This window comes from Mastigoproctus giganteus, chromosome 7, assembly GCF_048544385.1.
Source record: "Mastigoproctus giganteus isolate SK-2022 chromosome 7, ASM4854438v1, whole genome shotgun sequence".
Taxonomy (NCBI): domain Eukaryota; kingdom Metazoa; phylum Arthropoda; class Arachnida; order Uropygi; family Thelyphonidae; genus Mastigoproctus; species Mastigoproctus giganteus.
Window position 1 is genome coordinate 193,991,114 of NC_143581.1, and position 23,708 is coordinate 194,014,821.

A 23,708-nucleotide genomic window follows, 5' to 3' on the forward strand; every position below is an offset into this window, starting at 1 on the left:
GCCAATAAAATAAATAAATACAATGTTCAATTAAAATAAAAAACATAGTTGTGGTTTAATATTTCGACACCTTGTGTATGTGTATTTTACCGCATTCAAAAGTAAAAAAATTAAATACGTATTACATAAATCTCTAATAATAGCTAAAATGTGTTAAATGACAATGTAATGGAATACTGTACTATAGTGTGTAAATACGAAATTCTCCACACAAAAAATTACATGCCTGCTTCCCATGGAATCGTTTCGGTGCTAAATAACTACTTTCACTAATAGCAGATATATCGGGGTCATAAAAAGAACATGAGACTAAATTCGCAGTTCATATGTATTTATGGTTTTCCAATTTATATAATATACTCAGATTAGGTGACAAAATAAAAGGTGACACCATAAACAGTGGTACTTGATGGTACCATCAAGAAGAACCAAATGAATTTAACCTTCGATCCTTTGTTTTTAAAATTAGAAACAGCAGGGAAAAAAATAAATAAATAAACTCGGATATTAAGTTTCTCACAGGGTATTTTATGAAAGCAGAAATATAACTTTATAATTTGTACCATTGCAGGAATATTTCGTTACTCCAGTTGTACCAACGACTCAAGGTGGAACGATCCAGAGCGATGCCGCCATGGATGGTCCGAAGGTGATAAATCGTCAGTACAACACCCCACTGAACCTTTACTCCCCTCAAAACATTGCTGAGACGATTACAGAGCAAACTGGAGTACAACCGTAAGTATGGCAAATTGACATAAACAGGCTAGATCATGTGACCAGGATGGGCTTTAGAAAGCTTTAAAGGATTCGTTTGATGGATTGGTTAGTCAAACGGGAAGTAATTTGCTAATATGTGAAATCTTCAGTTTTAGCTTACTTATCGAGGAGACACGGTTTGCGAATTCGTAACTGAATAGTTAGCTGATAATTAACTAATAGCTGAAATCTGGCATATATAACATAATGATCTACTGTGATTAACCGCACAGTATCATTAAGAAAACAGCAAAATATCAAAAATATAGAAACAGCTTTTTAATCTTCCAAACAAAATAACTGGCGAAGTGTTTAAATAAGAACAATTTTTAACTTAACTGTAAAATAAAAGTTCTTATCTTAATAAAATTAAACTGTAATAACTTCTAACACACACACAACCTGTTAACGGCTCTTTGTTACGGTATGTATATTATTAATTTTCGTTCCTTATATATATATATATAATATGGCATTCTTTTTAACTGTTTCATTTATCAAAAATACTGTTTAACCAAAGCAATAATTTATGTCAGTTACTAAAAAAAAACCAAAAAAAAAAAAACTCATCACTTTCGTTAGTAAATTGCAGTTATTCAATTTTCCATTCAAAATCAAGATTTAAATTATTTAGTGAATGATATTTCTTGTCTTTGTTCATCATGTTTTCATTCACGTGATTGAAAAATATCATTTATTTATTATATATAAGTTTTACTTAATTTGTTACTGAAAAAAGTTTATTTATTTATTAAACAATGAAAATTTTCGTTTAAAATTTTTGATTCTCTGAACAAAAACAAAAATACATCATTCACCGAATAACGACCAAAACTAACTAGCTTAACTAAATCCAAGGGTAATCACGACATTTCTAAGGAAGAAGGGTAAGTGAATACCATCAAAAAATATAAATATGAGAAATAATCAACCGTAAGAGACTCGGTATTTCCAACTACAGTGAACAAAACGGACATTAGAAAAGATTGTTTAATTTCATGGAATAATGCCACGCTACGAGCAAGTGTATAATTAGGTAATCGGCAATTATAATCAGCAATTAAAGTAATTAAGCTTTGGCCCTTACTAACTTGTAAAAAGTTTATCAAAGTGGAGGAATCTTACTCTAGCTTTGCCAAGACAATAAATGAAACAGTCCGGCCTAATGTGTGCACTACAATTTCCTACAGCTGAATTAGCACTGAAAGCGGAAGCACTTTTCACTGTGGAAACAATAAACATTGTATTAAAGAATAATTTAGATGATTCTTTCTTGAATATGACAATGACCCCAAAAATTATTTCAACGTTCACTGACATAACTTATTGCGTTCTTTATGGGTTTTTTTCTTTTGTTTAAATTTTATTTTATTGTATGCGTTGTATGTGTATCTACTGATCACAGAAATTGAACTAATATTTTTGTGGAATTTTATTTTATGTTTTTATTGTTGCTTTTCATTTCAATTAATCAAGATATTTGTGTGCACGTAACATTATTTTATATTTAGAGCTTTTATGTGAAACTATTGCGAGTCATATTTGTATATTTTTGGTTTATATTTGCACTGCTTGCATAGCTGGCTTTCTAACTCTTTATTTCTTTATGTTTTGTTAGCACTAAACCATGCAGTAGCGGATTAAACACAAATCACTCAGGACTTCATAATTTAATGGACCTCTGAAATTACTGTATCTGAGGTTACAGTGTCCAGGGCATTGACATTATGATATTTGTAATGTATAGTATTTCAAAATTAATTAATTTATTAAAAAATGCACGACCCTTATGTCCCCGCGATTATCCGATAAATTTAATAGGATAATCGCGAAATGAAAGAACTCGTAAATGTGACAAAAAAGTAAAATTATTTGCATACATCTTCATAATTATAAAAGTGGGAAGATCTGACATAAAATTTAATAAACTTTTTTTCTTTTTTGAAAAAGAAAACAGGAGGTTTGCTTTCTCCCTTGGTTGGCCTTCTTGTGAATAGTAAAATTTCGAAACATCATCTAATCAGCGAGAGCGTCTCCTTGTTCCATGTGGTCAGAAGAAACTCCGCATAAAAAAATGAGGAATTAACCGTAGAGAGTCCATTTAATCCGCCCCCGGATAATCGAGGGTCTACTGTGTATATATATATATAATTGTACATTTCTATACCATACTTTACTTTCCTCGACATATGATCCCACTTTACGTCCCGAAAGTGGAAAATCCTTATTTTTAGCTAAATTTATGAGCGTTCACCAATCATCTAAACGACCACGTAAATACATCGGGAGATGTCTTTAACTTTGAACAGCCATCAGTGAATGGCATCCAGCGCCTAACATGCAATAGACCAAAAATTATTGCGAACCTTTTCCAGTCTTTTTCGTGCCAAAAACAAGCTAAAAAAAAAAAAGGGGGGGGGGGGTAAACATAACTAGTTAAACTTAGCAAACAGCTCTATTAATATATTTATCGATAATAATGTAAGTGGTAAAATAATATTTAAAAGTTTCTGGTGAGAACTTTTGTTTCTCCTTCATTTCGCGCACAATCACACACGTTTTGGTGTGGTTGATAGATTCTAAAACAAATCTGTCGTCAAATAAAAATACTTTTTTATGAAATAAACTATTTATGAGTGGTCGCGTGCCGGTATATTTTTTTGTGCGTGCCATCATTGCGATAGGCTATCCTTTATAACTGTAGATGACGCGGTTGTCCCTTTTGTCTTATACATTTCCACAGAAAAAGCGCAGACAAGATATTTTTGTCGTGAATATATTTTTTACCACTTACATTGCGATAATAATGCAAGTTTTACCACTTGCATTATTATCGATAAATATATTAATAGAGCTGTTTGCTAAGTTTAACTAGTTATGTTTACTCCCCCCCCCCCTTTTTTTTCTTTCCAGCTTGTTTTTGGCACGAAAGTTACCATAAGGTCAAGGTTTGCTTTATAGGGCAGACAAACAGAGAGAGGCACAAAGAAATGAAAAATTTATATTTTAGTTACTTCACTCAGAATTATAGAGCAACTGTTTCTTCACAATTAAGGAGGCGGCTGCTTTCTTCCAGTCACAGGGAGCCAGATATACGATGCACGAATATCCGTGCACTCCAAGATTAAATCCTTTAATCGCGTGTCAACAGTTCTTTAAGCAATTAGGTGGATTTGGGTGTAAAGTGCATGGGGATTATTACGCGATCCGACTGGCAACGTAATTAACACAGCTTTATCCCGCACTTGTTATACAACTCCGCAATACTAATATGATTTACTGCACTTCGGAGAAGCCCTGAATATCTCCGTGGTCTCTGGTAAATTTTAATGGGCTTCAACTGCAATCAGGCCAATTCAATCAAATGTAATGGAGTAGCCTGAGAATTTAAACGAGTGAAAGGCGATGTATTGACTATGCCTGTTCTCTCGCTTAATTTGAAAATTTTTGGTTTTTGGCTTCGTGGATTTGGTCTACTCGACTAACTTACAAATGCTACATAACTGGAAATTATCAACTACATATTATTACGAAAACATGATTTCCAAAAATGATTAAGTTACATTGGGAATTTGAACGTTATACACACAGAGAATGGTAGAAACTAATTTCTTAATTCTAGTTTTCAATTTTAAGGTATTTGGGTTGCGCTGTTAATGCTAAAATAGATTAATAAATTGAACTGCATTTATGCACATGACTTCTAACATATGCATGTTAATACTTTCATACGTCCTTCTTTGCTTGCTAACATTAGGATTTTTTATTTATTTATTATTTATTTTTTTTGTTGAACAAACGATATTTAACCGATTTTTTTTTTTTAATTAATGGAATTTGTCTGATTTTACAAAGAAGTGTATGAAACTGCACAAATCGCATTAACTGATCTGTGTAATTTCAAAATAATCCGGAAATTAAGAAAATCGGGCAGAACGGCTTCAATTTCGATAAACCCAATGATCATAAACTACAAAAATTTTAATTTCCCAACAAGTAATTTAGTTCAAGGGGTTCCGGTCATTTTTTGACCGGGAACCTTTTGCAAATAATAAATCTTGGACGGACCATTAATATCATTATAAACAGTAATCGTTGACAATAAATTAAAAACCGTAATCGTTGCCAATAAATAAATACATTGTAAAAATACAAATTAGATAAAAAAAAATCAATGAAAAATAATTAACGGAACGGAGGCCACCCGGGCACCTGAAAATACAGGTCCCGCCGAGTTCGGAGTTACAAAAACAATAACAATTTGGAATATTCGATATCGGTTTCCTGCCCCCCTCCTAGAAAAGCCGCATATAAAAAAAAAAAAAAATCAATGCAAAATAATTAATAGAACAGTTGAAGGACCAATGCATAAACAGAAGGTCATCTAAATGATTACACAATGTTATTTTTACTTTTTGTTATAAAAAAAAAAAAAAAACGTTTAAAAACTTTAAAAATCACTGCTCTAGAAAATTCTGAATCTTCGATATTTCTTAATTCGTATCAAAATATTATTAATATACCTCAAAACTCTCATCCCATCCTGCTCGCTCTCTCTCTTTCACATTAAAAACCTCACGGAACCCAGTTTGAAAGATTTAGATCATTGCTATATCAGATGTTAATTCGTTTATTTATCTTGGAATTGTCATTTTTGCATGATTCTATAAATGCATCTTGAAAATGGGCAATGCTTGCATACTACTCTGTTTTTTTTTTATTATTTTGTTATGTAAAATAAGTTTAATCTAGAGTACAGTACTAGTGTACTCATCTAATTGTTCAACTAGGTAGAATAGAAAAATAACGCATTAATGCGCAAACAAAAAAGCCAGCTGTCTATTGCCTGCCCTGGTCGGTGGTCTCAAGCCTCAACATTTGCAGTAGTCAGGATAGCTTGGAATGCAACACTAACCTGCTTGACACAGTTATCAAATCAATAAGCTAGCAATGTAGTCTTAATGGTTCATGAGCGTCCATTCATTATCGCAGAAAAATGTCAACAAATCCGATAAACACTTAAATTCCTCTGTTTCATAACCATAAATATAAATGAGAATTTTAAATCATTTCGTTCAGATAACTTCTAAAATAATTAACTATCTAATAATTTATTAGAAACAACAAAAGCAATATTTTAAACAGCACAGGCGTATAACCATAGAAATATCATAGCTAATATTTTTCTACTTTGTACAACAACACCTTCATTCGGATATCAAGCAAATAATTTCTAAAATAAATCGAACTTTCTCAAAAGTTGACTAAATTGCAGCAGACGAAATCACTCATTACAGCCTGATAGTATTTAAGTAGATAAGCCTATTTTATCTAATTATGGAATAAGTAACTGCAATATAAAAATAAAAATGAATATCTTCCAGTAAAATTTAGTACTTACAGTGAATTATTTTCGTTAACACAGCACATATCATATTTAGAGTAAAACAGCATAAAAAGAAGCAATCCTAACTTTTATCACAGTAATTGTAGTTCACTTCTTTCGTATTCTAAAATTTTACGTGTAAAAAATGGAACTTTACTGAGCGACACCTAGTGGTGCTAAAGCTGAATTCCACAGAAAAAAAAGAAGCATATATTCATGGAATAAATGTTTCATATTCATAAGATGAAATTTTATTTTTTAAAAAACATACATACATAATGATAATATTTATCATTATTAAATATCAAAAAAAAATAAATAAATAAAAAATGTCTGCACATTACTGAAGAAATATAAATAAAGAAACGCTTTAACATTCTTCAACTTTTGAGAAATTACAGAAAATTATAGTAAGTAAATTATCTGTAAAACTTCGCTGATAAAACATTTGCAGAAACAGCAGAAAAGAGTAATATGCATGAAATTCAAAATAAAAATATTGGGTTTCGACTCTCCTAAGGGGAAGGGATAGTGGTGTAGCAGAAGGCACTGAAAATACGCATTGAGGGGATTCCGTATCTAGAGCGAAGGCATACAAATATTTTTGAAAATAAAGCATCTTTTTAAAATGTCACATAATTGCACTGAAATATAAAATATAGTAGGTTTCGCTTGAAGCTAAAAATTTATACTTTTTTTTTTTTTAACTGCTCCAGATCAATTTTGTGGGGAGACTTTCTTGATTTTGTGCTACACCACTGGGCAAAAGGCATTTAAGTTGCTACAGCTCAAACACACGCATACATCATAGACGAAGGGAGGATAAAGATCGAGTCCGTAGACCAACAGCGAGACAGATAAATACACGAATGAAAAGTAAAAAAGAAATTTATGATGCAATAAATTACTCTGAATTTCCTATTTTCAACAAAAATTAAAATAATTTCGTTTATTGCATTGTTTGTTTTATTAATTATATAAAAAAATTCATTTTGTTTAGTTATATGTGTCATTATAGCAAGTAGGAAAGTATTAAACTGAACAATTTCTGAAGCGTGTATTGAAAGCCCATAAGTACTCTAAATAAGTAAATCTATACTAGCTAGCTCAAAAACTTACGGATGAGAACCATCCCAGCCTACTAATTATAGTTATCACTTTGTCTATATTCAGAGACAAAGACCTTTAGCGAAAACCTTTTTAGTTCATTTTTTATTCAGTGCAATGTTTTGAGTCAATTTATTATGGTACATGGTGTTCTCCCATGATGTCCTGAAAAATCTGTTTGAGATCAGGTCCACTTAAAAAAAAAAAAAAGAAGAAAACTATTATTTTTAGGCCACCCAAATAATTATATTCATCTGCTGTGTGTCTTATGTCTGTTAATGGCATGCGTTCTATGGTCGATTTGTATGTTTTGCTAGACGAAAAACCTTGCTGTCTACGCCTGAGGCCGACTAATTCAGCCACGGAATGAAAAAAGCCCATTAAAGTTCCTCGCATCATCGACGGGATTCGAACCCGGGCCTTTCCCACTCGGTGTGGAGAGGACGGTGACGATACCACCGTGCTACCGCACAGACAGATCAGGTCCACTGGTTGAGAACCACTAATTTATAGTGGTGTGCAAAACATAAGGACCAACACTATTTCTAAAGGTTACAACCAGAAAATCAAACGAAACAGCCTGTGGCAATCTGCATAACTGTGGCCATTCAGTAGAAAGCTGGTGCACATGCAAAAATTTGAATCGTGATGAGAGGGCTCACATAAACAGATAAAAGCAGCAGTTATATATATGCAAATTACCGAATGGTGAGCACGATTATTGCAGACGTTCGATTGATTTCATACAGTGCAATAGACAACGAAATGGCCATAGTGGCATAGTGTTTTGTGGAAGGCGCCACCGGTGGTTTCCCACATCTGCGCCATGGTACTTTGTGAAGAATTTACAGAATCTCTGTAAAAGCCAGAAAAAGTGTGGTGTTTGGTTTGTGACAGAGTTGTGCAGTGGTCTGTTGTTCTGTCTCTGGCTGCTTAGCCGCAGGCCCCTAAGGGAACCCCACGTTGCCCGCCACCACCACTGGGAGGTGAGCCAGGCTGCCCATTATACTCTGGCTGGCCTCCGCCAGGGTTGCCTGAGCTTCCTGACGGAGCCAAAAAAAAAAAATAATAAATAAATAAAATAAAATAAAATAAAAATAAAAAAATAAATAAATAAAATAAATAAAAATAAAAAGTAATAAAAATAAATAAGTAAATAAAAAAAGAAATAAAAAATAAAAATAATAATAAAATTAAATAAAAAAATAAATAAATTAAAAAAAAAAGAGAGAGAGAGAGAGGAGCATAGAAAAAGAGAGGATTTGAGGGAGAATGAATTTGGGTGGGTTGACAGGGGAGAATAAATCCACCCTAATTTAGGCGAAGTATAGGAACGAGTGTGGGTTTAAAAAGTCACAGGGGACAGGTGCCCCTGTGTAATTGTCAATGGCATAGTGCCTGTAGATCCCGCACTGAGGTCAGTGCCAGCAATCCCGCACCTAGATCGGTGCCAGCAGTATATCCTACCCATTTCGGGTTTGCGATGACTTTTAAATCCCGCACTCCGAGGAGTGCCAGCATCCCGCACCTTGGATGGTGCCTGCAGTGGATCCTACCCTATTTGGGTTTGCATAATTATGTCTGCGTTTTTCTGGGGGGATGGAGAGTTATCCCACGCCGGTCCGGTTTAGTTCTTGAGTTCTGCAGTCTTGGCTCGCCTAAGTGCAAATGTTTCTTGCGCGTAGGTGGTTAATGCCTTATAGGTATGTTCCTCGAGTAGCAGAATGGATTCTTGATTGCGAGGGTTTCTCTGTATTGTGGTGAGGAATTTAAGCCTAATGTTGTAGTAGCTGGGGCACTCATACATGAGGTGCCCCCAGGACTCCTCTTCGCCGCAGTGGCAACGTGGGTCATTCTCAATTCCCATGGCGGTCAGTTTTTGTTGGAAGGATCCATGGCCGGTGATGATAAAGGTCACATGGAGGCCAGGCGAAAACCAGGGTGGAGGTTCTGGGTGAGTTGAACTTATGGATGGAAGGAATCGTTTTGTGATGGCCCCTTTTGTTGTACTGTCCCAGTCATGTTGCCATATCTCTTGTAGATGTTTGATTATCCGTTGTATTTCCTGCCTGGTGCCGTTTGTGGTGTCAAGTTGAAAATTTAGCAGTTGGGTTGGAACTCCCTTCCTTAAGTGATAAAAAAGCCCTCTTTTAACCACTTCTAAGTATAGTGGCTGACATCCAGTTAATACCTGCAGAGCAGGGGTGCTGACGGTGCGGCATGCTCTGCAAATTGAAAGGAGCATGAATCTTTGGATTGAATCCAGCTTACGTTTATTTCTTGCTAGGATGGCCTTTCGGTGCCAGATGGAGGCACCATAACACACAATTGGCACGTATGCCGCTTGGTATATCAGAGTAAGTCAACGAAATGGCCAGTAGACAACATCTGGATGATTTTTCCCGGGGTCGAATAATTGGGAAGCTCGAAGTGCGAGGACTGTGGTTACAGAGTTTGGTACCGCCCATAGCATCGTCTCACGTGCACGGTCGGCCTTCAGAACGACAGGTACGGCTGTTCGAAGGACCAGTGGTGGTGGTCCAGAAAAAACAACGCCCAATGATGACCGCTATATACTCCTACAGGCCAAGAGGGACCGACACCAGACAGCGGGATCCATTAGTACATTCAAACCACCTGCACAGGACGCAGGATATCGCGGTTTACTGTGGCCAGGCGACTCCACAAAGGTGGACTGTTTTTCCGATGGCCAGTACGCTGTGTCCCTTTAACACCTGCCCATCAGAGACCCCGGTTACAGTGATGCATCGAACACAAGGACTGAACAGCAGCGCAATGGGGTACTCTTTACTGACGAGAGTAGATTCAGTCTTAGCAGCGATTCTGGACGTCAACTAATCTGGCGAGAGGTTGGCACACAGTTTCACCCCGCAAACATCACTGAAAGGGATCGATATGGCGGTCGAGCTGTTCTCGTCTGGGGAGACGTTATCTTGGATGGACGTACACAACTCCAGATACTGGAAGGCGGTACTGTAACCGGTGCACGCTACTGTACTGAGGTAATCCTTCCCCACGTGCGTCTGTTCCGAGGTGCCATTGGCCAGAGTTCCTATTTATGGATGATAACGCCTCATCCCATCGCACTGCAGCTGTTGATATGCTTTTGGAAAGTGAAGACATTGTTCGTATAGATCGGCCGGCCCGTTCGCCCGACCGATCTAAATCCTATCGAACACATATGGGAGCTCTGGGGAGACGCCTAGCGAAACATCCACACCTACCAGAAAATGTTCACCAACTGAAGATGGCGCTGATAGAGGAATGGACAATGTTACCGCAAGAACTTATCAACAACGTTGTTCTAAATATGGACAGGCGGTGCAAAGCCTGCATCGATATTAGGGGTAGCCATATTCCTACTGAGGACCACCTCTTCCCTTTGTTCCATCTTTGGCAGTGATGCATCTGTATCATGGCAGCCAATGCTATGTTGCCATTTTTGAATAAAGTCCCTCTGTACCGTTTTATTTCCGTTGTTGTGTCCGTGTTGTTTCCTTCATCATTTCTGTACCTCATGAGGTTCCTTTGGTATGCTTTTATTATTATTATTATTATTATTATTATTATTATTAATAGCCATATGATGCAAGGAAGCCTGAGGCTTATGCTGCACCAGGAAAAAAAAATCCTAAGTTGCTGAGAGAGAGAGAGAGAGAGAGAGAGAGAGAGAGAGAGAGAGAGAGAGAGAGAGAGAGAGAGAGAGAGAGAGAGTCAAAAGTAGAAGGGAATCGCCAAGAAAGAGATGAATGATGATATCCAGCTCAGGACCCTGGGTGTGCCAAGCCCATCCAGGCCATTCCTATGAGAAGCTACATGTGGTAACCTGACTGGTCCTTAAGTTTTGCACCCCAGTGTAGTCAACTGGAGGAAGATCAAAAAACATCTGGAAATTTTAAATGAGAATTTTAGGATCTACGTCAATTCGTTAGAAGACAATTCATTGTACTATAGTTCGCTGTATGCGACAATTTGATGTATGGCAGTTTGGTTTACGAGGCAATTTGATGTATGACAGTTTGGTTGACAAGGCAATTTGTTGAAAGACAACAATTGGTAGCTATGACAGTTCGGTGAGTACAAAAATTTGGTGCATCACACATAGATCTGCAATTAACAAAAGCAATGAAGTAAAAGGTTTTAAAAAACAAGAGAAATTTGGCGAATACTCAGAAAGGAAGAATGTAGAAATTTAGAAAAAAGAAAATATTTTTTATATCTTTATTTTGTAGAAAAGGAAAGTGAGTATGTGCCTATTTCAGTGTCTGCGCGGGTAGCACAGTGGTATCGTCGCCGTCCCCCCCACACTTGGTGGAAAAGGGCCGGGTTCGAATCCCGTCGATGACGCGAGGAACTTTAATGGGCCTTTCTCACTCCGTGGCTGAGTTAGTCGGTCTCAGGCGTAGATAGCAAGGTTCCCCCCCCCCCAGAAACTGGGGTTTTTCGTCCAGCAAAACAGACCTACTCAGGTCTGTTTTGCTGGACGAAATATACCTACTCAGTTGAATCCTATGCTTTTCCAGGAACATGAATTGGTTGAGAGTTGGGAAGCTAGAACAAAATTCAGAAACCAGGAGAAAGGAAGGGAAATGAATATTGTCACTTTTAGAGTTTTACCATGTAGGGGGACTCGGACTCCAATTCTCTAAATTGGAATCCGAGTAAGTACACAATTTCCAAGGACGCTTACCAGCCTACCCTTAACCCACCCACCGTACTAGCCTGCTGCTAACTTCTTTCATTTGTAAAAGCGCGGGTAGCAAACCGAACGTCAGAAGATGCGCATTGCGCAGCCGGCAGCTATTAATATCCTCTACTTTTGGTCTCTGGAAAAACTCCCGCCCACCGATGTGTATATCCTAAAAAATGCAGCTTACAGAAGTGAAAGTAAAGTGCGAACAAGGTTTTCTTGTATTTTAAACCTGTCCGTGGAATTTTTTAAATAGGATCTCCTAAAAAAATTTAGAACGTGTATTAAAAACGAAGGTGCATTGTACGCTCCGTCAAAAATAAAAAATATCAATAACGGTTTCTACGCACCGAATTTTAGTGATCCCGGGTATTAGTGTGACCCGAAACAACCGACAGGGACAACGAATGATCCCAGCTGTTGGAGTGAAGTATTAATGAGAAGAAACCGAACATGTCAATGAGAAGTTAACATTCACTAATCTAAACTTAACAAATCTGCGCTATATAAAATAATTAATCCTATCAGTCATCGAAGCGAATCCTGTAGTGCTTTTCAAATGCATCAAAAAGTATTTTATCCATTTTTTAAAGCTCACTCAGAAGGGTACTTCCGGATGGTGTTATTTTTAACATGGAATGTCCACCTTCTACAACTTAGGCCTGACGTAGCCGTTCGGTTTCCGAGTGGTCAGGAGCGAGAGTGCATAGTACGTGTTCCTTGAGTGGACCGAGGTTCAAGCCCGTGACTACTAAATATGATAAATATTTCTATTGACGATTTATTGTAAACTCTACTGACTTAGTTGTGCCGGAGTATAAACAGAAAATTTAAATTCCCCCCTCTACCCATTCATGGTACCATGGATCGCCTATTTCACTCTCATGTGGAAATCTAGAAAGTGGAGAGGTTGCTTCCTTGCCAAATACTGTATATATCACCAGACAAATAGGAACAGTCATAAAACATCTATAAAGCAACTGTTTTTTGCTAACTGGAGAAAGTAAAATACCTCTACTGGTGGCCAGTATTCATGAATCGCTGTTTTTCAAATATTGTCATTTTAAAATGCTAACTTTATTATAGCATTCTTTTTTTCCCCTTCTTTATACATTAAAAGAAAACAAACAAACAGAATAAAATATGCGATGCACGTTTTATTCTGTTTGGCTTATAATACTTATACATTATTCGTTTGATAACAGGCAAGTTTTTGTCAAAGTACACTTTTTTTTTTAAACTTGAACAATTTAAGAATATCTTTCTACTTATCTACTTATATAGCATGGTAAAAATCTAAATAAAGCAGATTTGTCGATGCCTATTACAAATAAAACTTCGATAACCTACAATCACTTGCCACTTTCTATAATCTCTTAATTGCCATGCACGCCGTTTTCTCTTTTCTTTAACATGTTCGAGTCTTTTCAGTCAGTCATATTTCACTTGGATAGACAGCTGATTCTTTCATATTCATTACTTTAGAAGTTCTAATAAGTACTAAGATTTAATGCATAATAAAGCATATTTTACATCTTTAATTTGTGTTATTTATTCTTTAAATATTACTGAACTGTGTCATATACACTAGGGACCATTTAGCTAGATTGTAGGGCAATATTTCAAGAAAGTGTAAGAACTTGATCAACTCACCTGACCTGTAGTATTTTTATTGATCTCTCCTTTCTGTCCAAAAAGCATTAGTCGCAACATCCAGCAGCCTATCAGTCCTTCCGCTGGCGGTACACCACAAGCTAAAGCTGGAACTAAGATCCATAATATTGCGGACATTACCTTGTCACCAACTTTCAGAATGATTCAGGAAACAGAAGGCTTGGATGAAAGAAAACCGGAAGCCAAATCCCCACGTCCATCTCCTGTTCCTAGGCGAGTGGTGAACGTCGTTCCTCAAGTCCCAGATTTTGTAAACCCATTAGGAACACCAAAAGAAAGAATTCATCAGTCTGGAAGTTTCAAGACCTTGATGTCTTCATTGATGCTGGGCCATTCTGAATTTTAATACCTTTGTTTCCATTACCATCCAGGAAATCTAACCTTTACAGTTTCCTATTCACCACAACAAAGTTCTGCCTAAGACATTCGCCACTGAAACATAGTCTCTAGGGCATTGCTTTTGCTAATTCATACAATGGCTTATTGCCAGCAATTGTAACGGCCTTTTGTTTAATCGATGTTAGTTAATTAGACTCATTTTGGTTTATGTAAGATTATAATGTGCATATAATCTGGAACATTCATGATGTAACCGTCTTTCGCCAAAAATATCTTTACATTATCTAGTATTTCGATGTATTTTAGAACTGCAAATTATTATTTTACGATGCTTGTATGAAGTTCACGAAAATTATCACAAAAAAGAAGGCCAGCGATAACACCAATAAAATATCATTTGTCAAATACATTGTGCTTGTTTGTTTTTTGGTCTGGAATTTGCAATTTATCAGAATGATGACGAACAAAATAGTTCACTTACATTATATGAACGTAGGAATAAGCTTAAGCCAAACAAAAGCAAACCCTCTTTTATTCCACGAACAACGCTTTCAATTACCATTACACCAATATTTCCATTTTATTTTGAATCTGATTATTCGAAAGCGCCATTCGTTGGTGGAGAAGTAATTTTATGTTAATCACAAATACCGAAAGTTTTTAAAACTAAATCTTTGTGTTGATCATGAAATGCATCTACTAAAATGCATATGGAATCTTTTCGTATATTCATTTTAGAGGATAAAAAATAGCCATAGCATACAAAAGTTTGAAAAACTTTAAACAGATTACTAAAATAATAACAAGTTCCTGTATAAAAGGTCACTCAAAATTAGTGCGAGCTAATTAAGAAGCTAAAAGGCTGTATCTGTGAAAACTAAAGGATGGGAGGTGGAGGTTAACCCCCGTCAGGTAGGTTCCTTCAGGAAGCATACATCTATTCCACTTCCTGCGAGTTTTGGAAACATCTCTTAAACTCAATTTTCAGAATAACCAAAAAAAAAAAAAAAAAAAACACGCACGTAGTTTAATTGTTTACACATTACCACTTTTGCTTCAATGGTTTCAAGATTATGGAAAAAAAAACCAAAAAACTCATTGAGTCGGTTTTAAAGAAGCCACGAAATAAATTCTGATGGAGTTTTAAAACTCCACCAGAGTTTATTTTTTATAGGAATTTGACTTTTATATTGCGTTAAGGAAAGCCGGCAGTGACACAAACAAAAGAAAATACCACTGGAAGCCCCGTTAAATAAACCAAACAGAACATCCCAGTTGGTATTACTTTTTTTTTTTTTTTTTTTTTCCAAACACGTGTAAAGGGTAAAGTGTATTTATATCTGACGGCACCAGGGGTTTCCCCCATCTCCACGTTGCTTTCATTGTGGGTGTTACAGTTCACTGCAAAGGCCAGAGATTTAAAAGTGTATGGATTTTGTAAGTGTAGTGTTATGTATTGTTGTTGTTCTTCTGGCCTTATAGCCGCTAGACCCCTGCTAGGGCCCAACGTTGCTCACACTTGGCCTCGTGGAGGCAGACCAGGTACACAGTAGTTTGAAATTTTTACTCTGGCAGGCCCTGCCACCTAGTTTCCTAGCTAGGGCCTGCCTTTTCAGTGGCTAGGGCCTAAAAAAAAAAAGGGGGGGGGGAATAGACACTAGATTCTGTAAGGCCTAAAAGTTTGCATACTTAGTTTAATTTAGACATGTTAGAGTTTTATAGCGTGGGACATGCGCTGGCGTATGTATAAAGTGGGGGATGAAAGGCAGAAGTACGGGGACGATAGAGAAGGCGTCCCCAGATTGTCAGTGAGGTAGGCGCATGCCTCACCAGGCGAAGAACGGATAAGCGGCGGGGGAGGGGAAAGATATGACCACAAAAGGGAGCGCGGCCAGGAAAGCCAGTTTCGCTATACAGCAACGCTGCTTCTCTCTTTTGTCATCATGGTATTCCTATCCGGGTCACCAGAATTTGGGAGTCACTCATGAGACCAGATTCCCGTCCGGTGCGGTCAGGGCCGTATATGCTTTGGTTGTACTTGAGGTGCAGTCTCATCCATTTGTAGGTGGAGCCATCTTCATCTGTGTGTACGTATTGTTGTAGGTGAGGCCGGGAAGATTCTTTGTCCTCATGCTGGTGTCCCCCCCCCATCCGGTTGTCACTTGAGAGTGGGTGGAGGTCAGAGCTCTGATATAGCTCAGTGAAAGACAAAGTTCAGTGAGGGTCATTCACAGTCTTGCTGTCGCTCGTGGGACTTTTGTCCTTTCAGTTCATTGGTGTATTGTCAAAGAGGTGGGTGCACTTTAATCCTTAGTCCTTGGGTTTGTAGTTCTGCTTTGTGGTTTCCTGCGTCTTCAGGTAACAGCTTCTGCCAACTCCATGGTTCTGTCTCCTTTACTTGACTGTGTTCGTCCGTGTGCTGGTAGCGCGTTCTGCGTGTTGTGTTAAGAGGCCTCTCGCTGTCTCCTTCTTGCAAATAGTTTTTGTGCATATTTGCTGAAGGCTTTATATTCATCCTCGGATTCAAGGAGTTGGCGTTCCCAGTTTTTAGGCAGGTACATGATTTTCGTAATGAGTAATCTTAGGTCTTCGTATAATGTGCATTCGTACATCAAGTGTTTCCATGATTCTTCTTCGCCGCAGGTGCATGTCCCATCTTCAATAATCTCAAGCGCTGTAAGTTTGGCTTTTGGTCCGTGCCCCGTCAGCAAGAAAGTTGCATTTAGCCCTGGGGAAAACCGTGGGAGGGAGGAATTAGGATACACTTTGTCTACGTGCTCTATGAATTTTTTTCGTAACTTCTTCCTTTGTGGATGTGAACCAACGATTCTGCCACACGTGTTGTAAATGCGTCAGCAGTCGCTTCTTTTCTGTACTGCAGGCATTTGCCGGGTCTGTGGTATATCTAATCAGACTTGTTGTTTTCCTTTTGGAAAGGTGGTATAACATATCGCAGCGCCCGACCTCCAGGTCCAGCGCCAGGGCGCCAGCCAGGACCTGCAAGGCGTGCATGCTCACTGTCCTGCAGGCTCTTGTTATGGTAAGGAGTATGAGTCGCTGTATAGTGTCGAGAACGGGTGATCACTTTCTTGTACCAGACACAGTGTTTAGGGTAAGGCTCCACCTGTGGTCCCCCACAACTGCACCATCTGTACTCTTGTAAGTATACAGGACTACTCTGTAAATGCCAGAAATGTGTGTGTGTGTGTGGCATGTTGTATGTGTATAGTATTGTGTTGGGTTCTGTTGTTTTTTTGGCTTCTTGGCTGCAGGGTCCCTACGTTGCCCGCCACCACCACTGGGAGGCGAGCTAGGCTGCCCATCATACTCTGGCTGGCCTCTGCCAGGGTCGCTTGAATTTCCTGACAAAGGCCACACACACACACACAAAAAAAAAAAAAAAAAAAAAATGTTGAAGAGAGTTCAACAATAAGAGAGGAGGAGGTCAGACTGTGGGGTGAAAGAAAGTTGGACTAATAGTGAAGACAGTCCACCATGAATTTAGACGAAGTAGGGGTAGGGAAGGGGATTAAAAGTCGCAGGAGCAGGTGCCCCTGTGTATTGATCGAGACCCCAGTAGCAGTGATCCCGTACCCTAAATTGGGTGCCAGCATGAATCTTATCCATAAAGGGTTTGAAATATTGTTTCTGTAGCACAGGTTTACATTTATCCTACCCCCGAAGGGGTTAGCAGGAAGTGGGGAGTATTCTGGACTGTACTAGCAGAGGTGAGCTTGGCACGCCTTATGGTGAAGACAGCCTGGGAAAATCGAGTGAACGCAATATATTTATCTCCGTCATTTAGTAGATCTTGTTCCTGATTGAGGAGAGTTCCTCGGATTACTGTAAACAGTTGTAACCGATGGTTTTCATTGGAGGGGCACTCATACATGACGTGGGCCCAGGACTCCTCATCTCCACAATGGCAAAAGGGATGTGATTCGATACCCATAGAGTTCAATTTTTTCCTGGAATGATCCGTGTCCTGTTCATAAAAAAGTTGCTTGCAATCCAGGTGAGTACCAGGAAAGGTAAAGCTGACTGAGGGGGAAGAAGTTCTTTGTTATTTCTCCTTTCAAGGTTGAATTCCTGGATTCTTGCCAGAGGCGCTGCAAACGATCTGAGATTCGTCTTTTTTCCTGTTTGTGGTCACTTGTCAGGTCCAGTTGGAGATTAAGTAGCTGTGTAGGTATGCCTTTTTTCAGACGATGGAAAAGGCCTATTTTGGCAACTTCAAGGTATAGCGGCATATACCCTGCGATGACTTGGAGTGCAGGGGTGCTGACAGTGCAGCACGCCCTGGTTACAGATAGAAAATTAAATCACTGTATGGAGTCCAGCTTGCGTTTGTTTTGTTTCAGTGCAACTTTGGTGCACCAGACTGAAGCGGCGCCTCAGTAGCCAGGTGGGCAGAAGCAGCAGTGCGTAGCACACGCTTCTCGATTAGACCGGGGTTCGAGTCCGTGACCACGAAATACGGAGGATGCGGAAAGGTCAGGGAATGACCACCGCATATCTCCGGAGCAATATGGCCTTAGTTGCTAATGCTCCTAAAAACTAAATAACAAATAACCAGCTTCGTACATGAGAGAGAGAGGGCTTTGTGTTTTAAGCCCCAATCTGCTCTACTGATTCTTCTAATCATAGCTGCATATTTTTATATCTTGATTGCTCGGTATTTCAAGTGAGGATGGGAGGTTAGCTTGGTGTCAGTGTAGAGGCCTAGGTATATTTAACTTCCTCATAGAGGCGAATCGGAATATTATTAATCTTCATACTGGTGGTCTGCGTATCTGGAGTTTCCCCTTCAATAAGATTGACTTCGTCTTCTCACCAGAGAGAGTAAGTTGATGTGTTCTGGCCCAACTCTGGAGGTGTCCCAAAGCCTCATTAGCCTTAACCTCCAAGACAACCCTAGTGTCGGACTGAATTACGAGAACAAGATCGTCGGCATAGGCTAAGGGAAGAACTACACAAAGGTCAGACGACTAAACATTCATTTCCATGGGTCCATTGTTTTACTCTATGTCCAGCCGTCAAAAGTCTGCACGGGTGGCACAGTGGTATCGTCACCGTCCTCCCCCACACCGGGTGGAAAAGGTCTGGGTTCGAATCCCGTCGATGACGCGAGGAACTTTAGTGGGATTTTTTCACTCCGTGGCTGAGTTAATCGGTTTCAGGCGTAGATAGCAAGGTTTTACTGCTCAGAAATTGGGGTTTTTTCGTCCAGCAAACAGACAAATCGACCAGCGAAGATGTACAATTTACAGACAAATAAATAAATGGGTAGATGTAATCATTTACGGGAGACCCTAATATATGATTTTTTTTTTTTTTTTTTTTGTCAAAAGGTAAATAATCAGGAAAGAAGCCTTCGGCGCCGGAATTCTAATAATGAAAAAATTCCCAAACTTATATTAAAAAATATTTTTTTTTCCATACTCTATTAAATAAAATTAACACAAATAAAATAAACTAAGCTTAATACATAAAGTGCTGAAAATATAAACATAAGCATCTACAATCAAATCCTTAGCAGTGGAAAGCTCCCATCCATCTGGCGCACTTACTATATTAAGCCGTTACCGAAATTTAAGCAGTCCAAGAGTCATAAGGATTACAAACTACTGCCATCAGCTTTTCCCTACTGAATTTTTTTTTGAAAAAAAAAAAAAAAAAAAAAAAAAAAAACAATACAACCTACCATTGCGGGGCACTGTTTTTCGCACAGACTTTACTTGCACACAGTAATTAAGGAAAGGTCCTCCAATATTAACATAAAATACACTATTTCGTATCCAGGAGGAAATAAATGATATGACACAATTAGATATATATTCTTTGATATCACAGCAGCATAAGACAGACTGGAGATCCCAGCACTAATCCAAATCTCAAAATATTATTTTAATATTGCTGGAAATATTCTTAACATAATAAACAGATTTTGAAGCAAAGCACCTAATCATTAGCAATCATAATATACACGACACATGTACAATTTCTCAGGGAAGTGTACTGTAGACCATTCTATTCCCTAATACCTTAGAGGCTTTTATTTCCGCCCAGCAGAACTTCCTTTCGCATACTGATGACTTTAAATTCCCCATAACATTGTTTGATCCCAACCAGGTACCCATCATATGCCAGCAGGCAAACGCAAATATTCAGCAAAAACGCAGAAATATCTATCATTAATTGGATTTGACATAATTCTGGAGATAACAGCCCAAATTTCATTCACAAAGAAAAGGATTCGGAACGACATAGAAGTTAGTGTCGATCAGCGGATCTCTTATTCCGAAGGTGAAGACATACATATACTGATCTCGGTCTCACATGGGATGAAGGACTCACCTTCCAAGAATAGCTCCTCAACAGGAAATCCAAAACGTATGCAGCGACGTGGATAATACGACAGGAGCTGACAGGTATTTATGATACCAAACTCACCGCTAGATACATCCAAAGATGCTTGTGCCCAATACCTGTGTATGCATTAGTAATCTGGTTCTCCGTCCCCCCAAATGCACCTTAAGAAACTCCTCACAATGAATAATGGCTTTTAAAGTGGATGAATAAGACTGCAGCAAAACCATATACCCTCTAGATCGATTTTGTACAGAAACTAGGAAGTCACCCCATGGAAACAATTAATGGTAACACGCAACATCCTGAGGCTAGTTCAATTAATCACAAGACGTCTGGACACGCCCAAGGGCGGACAAATTGATCACATCCTCTAGGTTGACCGGGAGAAACCTAGATGAGCAACGATTTCCTCTGCAGGCTAGATGGGAAAACCTGAGCAGCAAAAACTGGAGATTCCTAGAAATTTTCGATGATTAACTGCCTGGGAATTGACTTCGACAAGTTTTGCGAGAGCAGAGTTTACAGCTACAGAAACTAAGAGAAACTTACTAACACATTGAACTTTAGCTTCTCGATTGTCACACATGGTTATGCAGGCCACAGTTAAAGTATTCGACTGATGGCCTGGCGGAAGGTCGGAATCATTTCCTTCCGCATCCTCATTAGAAAGCCTCAGTGTCATTGATAAGACTAATAGGTGGTAATCCTTCCCACAATATGTGATGCAGCCCTATTCTGTGCTCTATGTGGAGAGAAGGTAATTATGAACACCAGTGCCTAGGATCCGCGAACACCCGGTAAACCCCACTAATTCAATGAACTTTGAACTCCATTTTGTTTATTAACAAAATTATTTAAAGATTTCAGCAAGATCCGTCGACGTAAATGAGAGATTATCTCTGTGCTTCGTTACCATCCTCCATAATATTTGTATAACTAAAATTTTAATAAATTATCATGTTCCTTAATGACCTAATATTTTTGGCAACATACTGTAGTATATATAACAAATATGTGTTTTTCCGGTAACCATAATGCATTATTGTTGTGTCGTAACTTCGTAATAAGGTGTGACTGCCTTCAAGGCCCATGAAGTCTAAGATGTTAACAGTTCTTTTTATGGAAAATATAAATGAGCGGTCTTACAATTCATTGGCTCATATGATCCTTTTTAAAGTACTAGCAGTATATGCAGTTTGCATTATACAGAAGCTTAATCTCTTAAGCTGAAACCATTTGCATTCATTTATTCTCCTGGTTATGAATAGCGGTCTGGAGTTCCTCTGTTTGTTTTGTTTCTTAAAGATAATACGTTTGTTTTCACTCACCTTTATTTCATCATAACGTAGCAGCTGGCTTTTTCATTATCACCTAGGGCACAAGTCTTGACATTTGCTGCCAGCTGTGCAGGCTATTGTGCTCACAGGAGTTGTAACTTTAAATAGCCGATCAAAAATAATGTGACCACAGTGTTCTGAAACTTCTAAGCTCTAAAAAAAGAATTTAGTTAGCAGAAAATGTACGCGAGAAGTGCGTTAGAAATGTTTTATGACTACGTTACAAATGTTAATAAATCTTGGGCAGCAACCAAGTCGTTCATGTTCTATGATTCGTTCTGAAACGAATTTATTATTTATTTTTATTTTTTTGAGCCGTTAGAGTGTCTAAACACAAATCACGGAATTCGTAGTCCTAAGTGTACAATTTACGGTAACTTGAAAGCAGATAAAAACAATGGCCAGACACTGGTTTTGTCTAATGCTTTCAAGCAACTTTAAGTACAATAGTACTTAAAATTGTACAATACAATTGTACATTTTGTAAAATATTTAAATTGTACAATTTCAATTACAATAGCATTTAAATATAGTACACAAACCTGATTATCCGAGATAAATTTGCCTGGATAATCTAAACTCGGATTAACCCAAATTAAAGAAAAACTCGTAAATGTCACAAAAACGTAAATTTATTTACAAGCGTGCTGCATCCATATTTATAAAAGAACAATCCAGAGTGAGAAAATATAAAATTTAATGCGAACATAGTATTATTTATTTATTTATTTATTGAAAAAGGGAAAACAATGAAGTTCGCTTTTTTCTGGTTTTCCTTCCTGCGAATAGTATTACGTAAATTTTGAGTGTCATCTGGTGAGCGAGAGCGGCGTGTCTTTCTTTGTTCCATGTAGTAGTAGCTTATTAAACTTGGCACCTTTTATTCAATGTTTATTGATGAGTTCTTTTCGCTCAAAATATAGAACAATCCTTTTCGTTTTAACATGATGGATGCAAATTAAAATAAACTCAGAGAAGAATGTTAAAATTAACTGCACAGTAAAACTAAGGATTACCAAAATGAACTAGTACGCATAACCAAAATGAAATGTCAGGCATGATTAAAATGAAACCCAAGGGGCGTCTATAAAATGTAAACAAACACTTGTGACGGATTCCAGGTTTATTTCTTTTTATCTGATTAAGGCTGGTTTAACCTTCATCGGGCTGTAGAGACCAGGGTTAATCGACCCCCCCCCCAGATAATCGAGAGTCTGCTGTAATAATAATAATAAAATTCTTATATTGCCTGATAAAGGTCTAATAATTCCCCCAGTGGTTGCACATGAGAATAGCTTTCCCAAAACAATTTATTGAAATACACTATTAAACTAGTCACCCAGAATACATATTCTGGGTGACTAGCTTAATAGCACCTCTTTAAGTCCTCGGAACAGCCAAATCGTCAGAACATGGACTCCATGAGGTGCCGAGAGCATCCAAGAGGAATGATGGTCCGATGTAAACTCGACTGCAATTTGCCTCTGATTGGACAGTAGGGGACTCTGCTGTGACGAGCTCGTTTTACTTCATCCCATAGATACTCATCGGACTTAACAAGGCAGTAAGGCCTTCGCGATCCGTGCCTTTTCACATGGAGCATTATCCCGCGGGAAGTAATCGTTATCAGATGAATAAACTGCATGCATGAAGGAATGCATCAGATTGGAAAAAACGCATATGATGGAAATTGGAATCCAGGCCCTTACAGGAAAAGGTGGACCAATTTCCCCCAACATCGGGCGACGTGTGCCTTGAAAGATATCTACACGCCATCAGTGATTCGTTGTGAGATGATGAGGCATGTGTGTTAAATTCAAAACAGCTAAGGCTATAAGGCGTCAGTATGTTGTGTGTATCTGTAGTCAGTTTGTCTGTTTACTGATGTTTTTTTCTCCCAAGTTTCCGGAAGAAAAAAAAAACAAAAAAACATGCAATTCTCGCTCGAGACCAACTTGGCCAAGTTGTGAAACAAGCCAATGAAAGTTCCTTGCGTCACTGACGGGATTGGAACCAACCAGGC

At 38.2% G+C, this 23,708-nt stretch overlaps 1 protein-coding gene across 4 annotated transcripts in view; it reads left to right on the forward strand.

Annotated features, from left to right (window-relative positions):
- The window catches only part of LOC150083511 (LIM domain-binding protein 3-like), a 119,720-nt gene extending 105,339 nt beyond the window's left edge, over positions 1–14,381 (forward strand). For 3 of the 4 annotated variants that reach the window (XM_090378037.1, XM_090378038.1, XM_090378036.1), the window contains 2 exons: positions 572–738; positions 13,662–14,381. In XM_090378037.1, the coding sequence (XP_090234163.1) occupies positions 572–738; positions 13,662–13,983 (489 nt within the window). In that variant the 3' untranslated portion in view covers positions 13,984–14,381. Of the gene's footprint in view, positions 1–571; positions 739–13,627 lie in introns of all 4 variants that reach the window. The other variant, XM_090378039.1, reaches the window with a different exon arrangement.
- Positions 14,382–23,708: the final 9,327 nt, after the last annotated feature.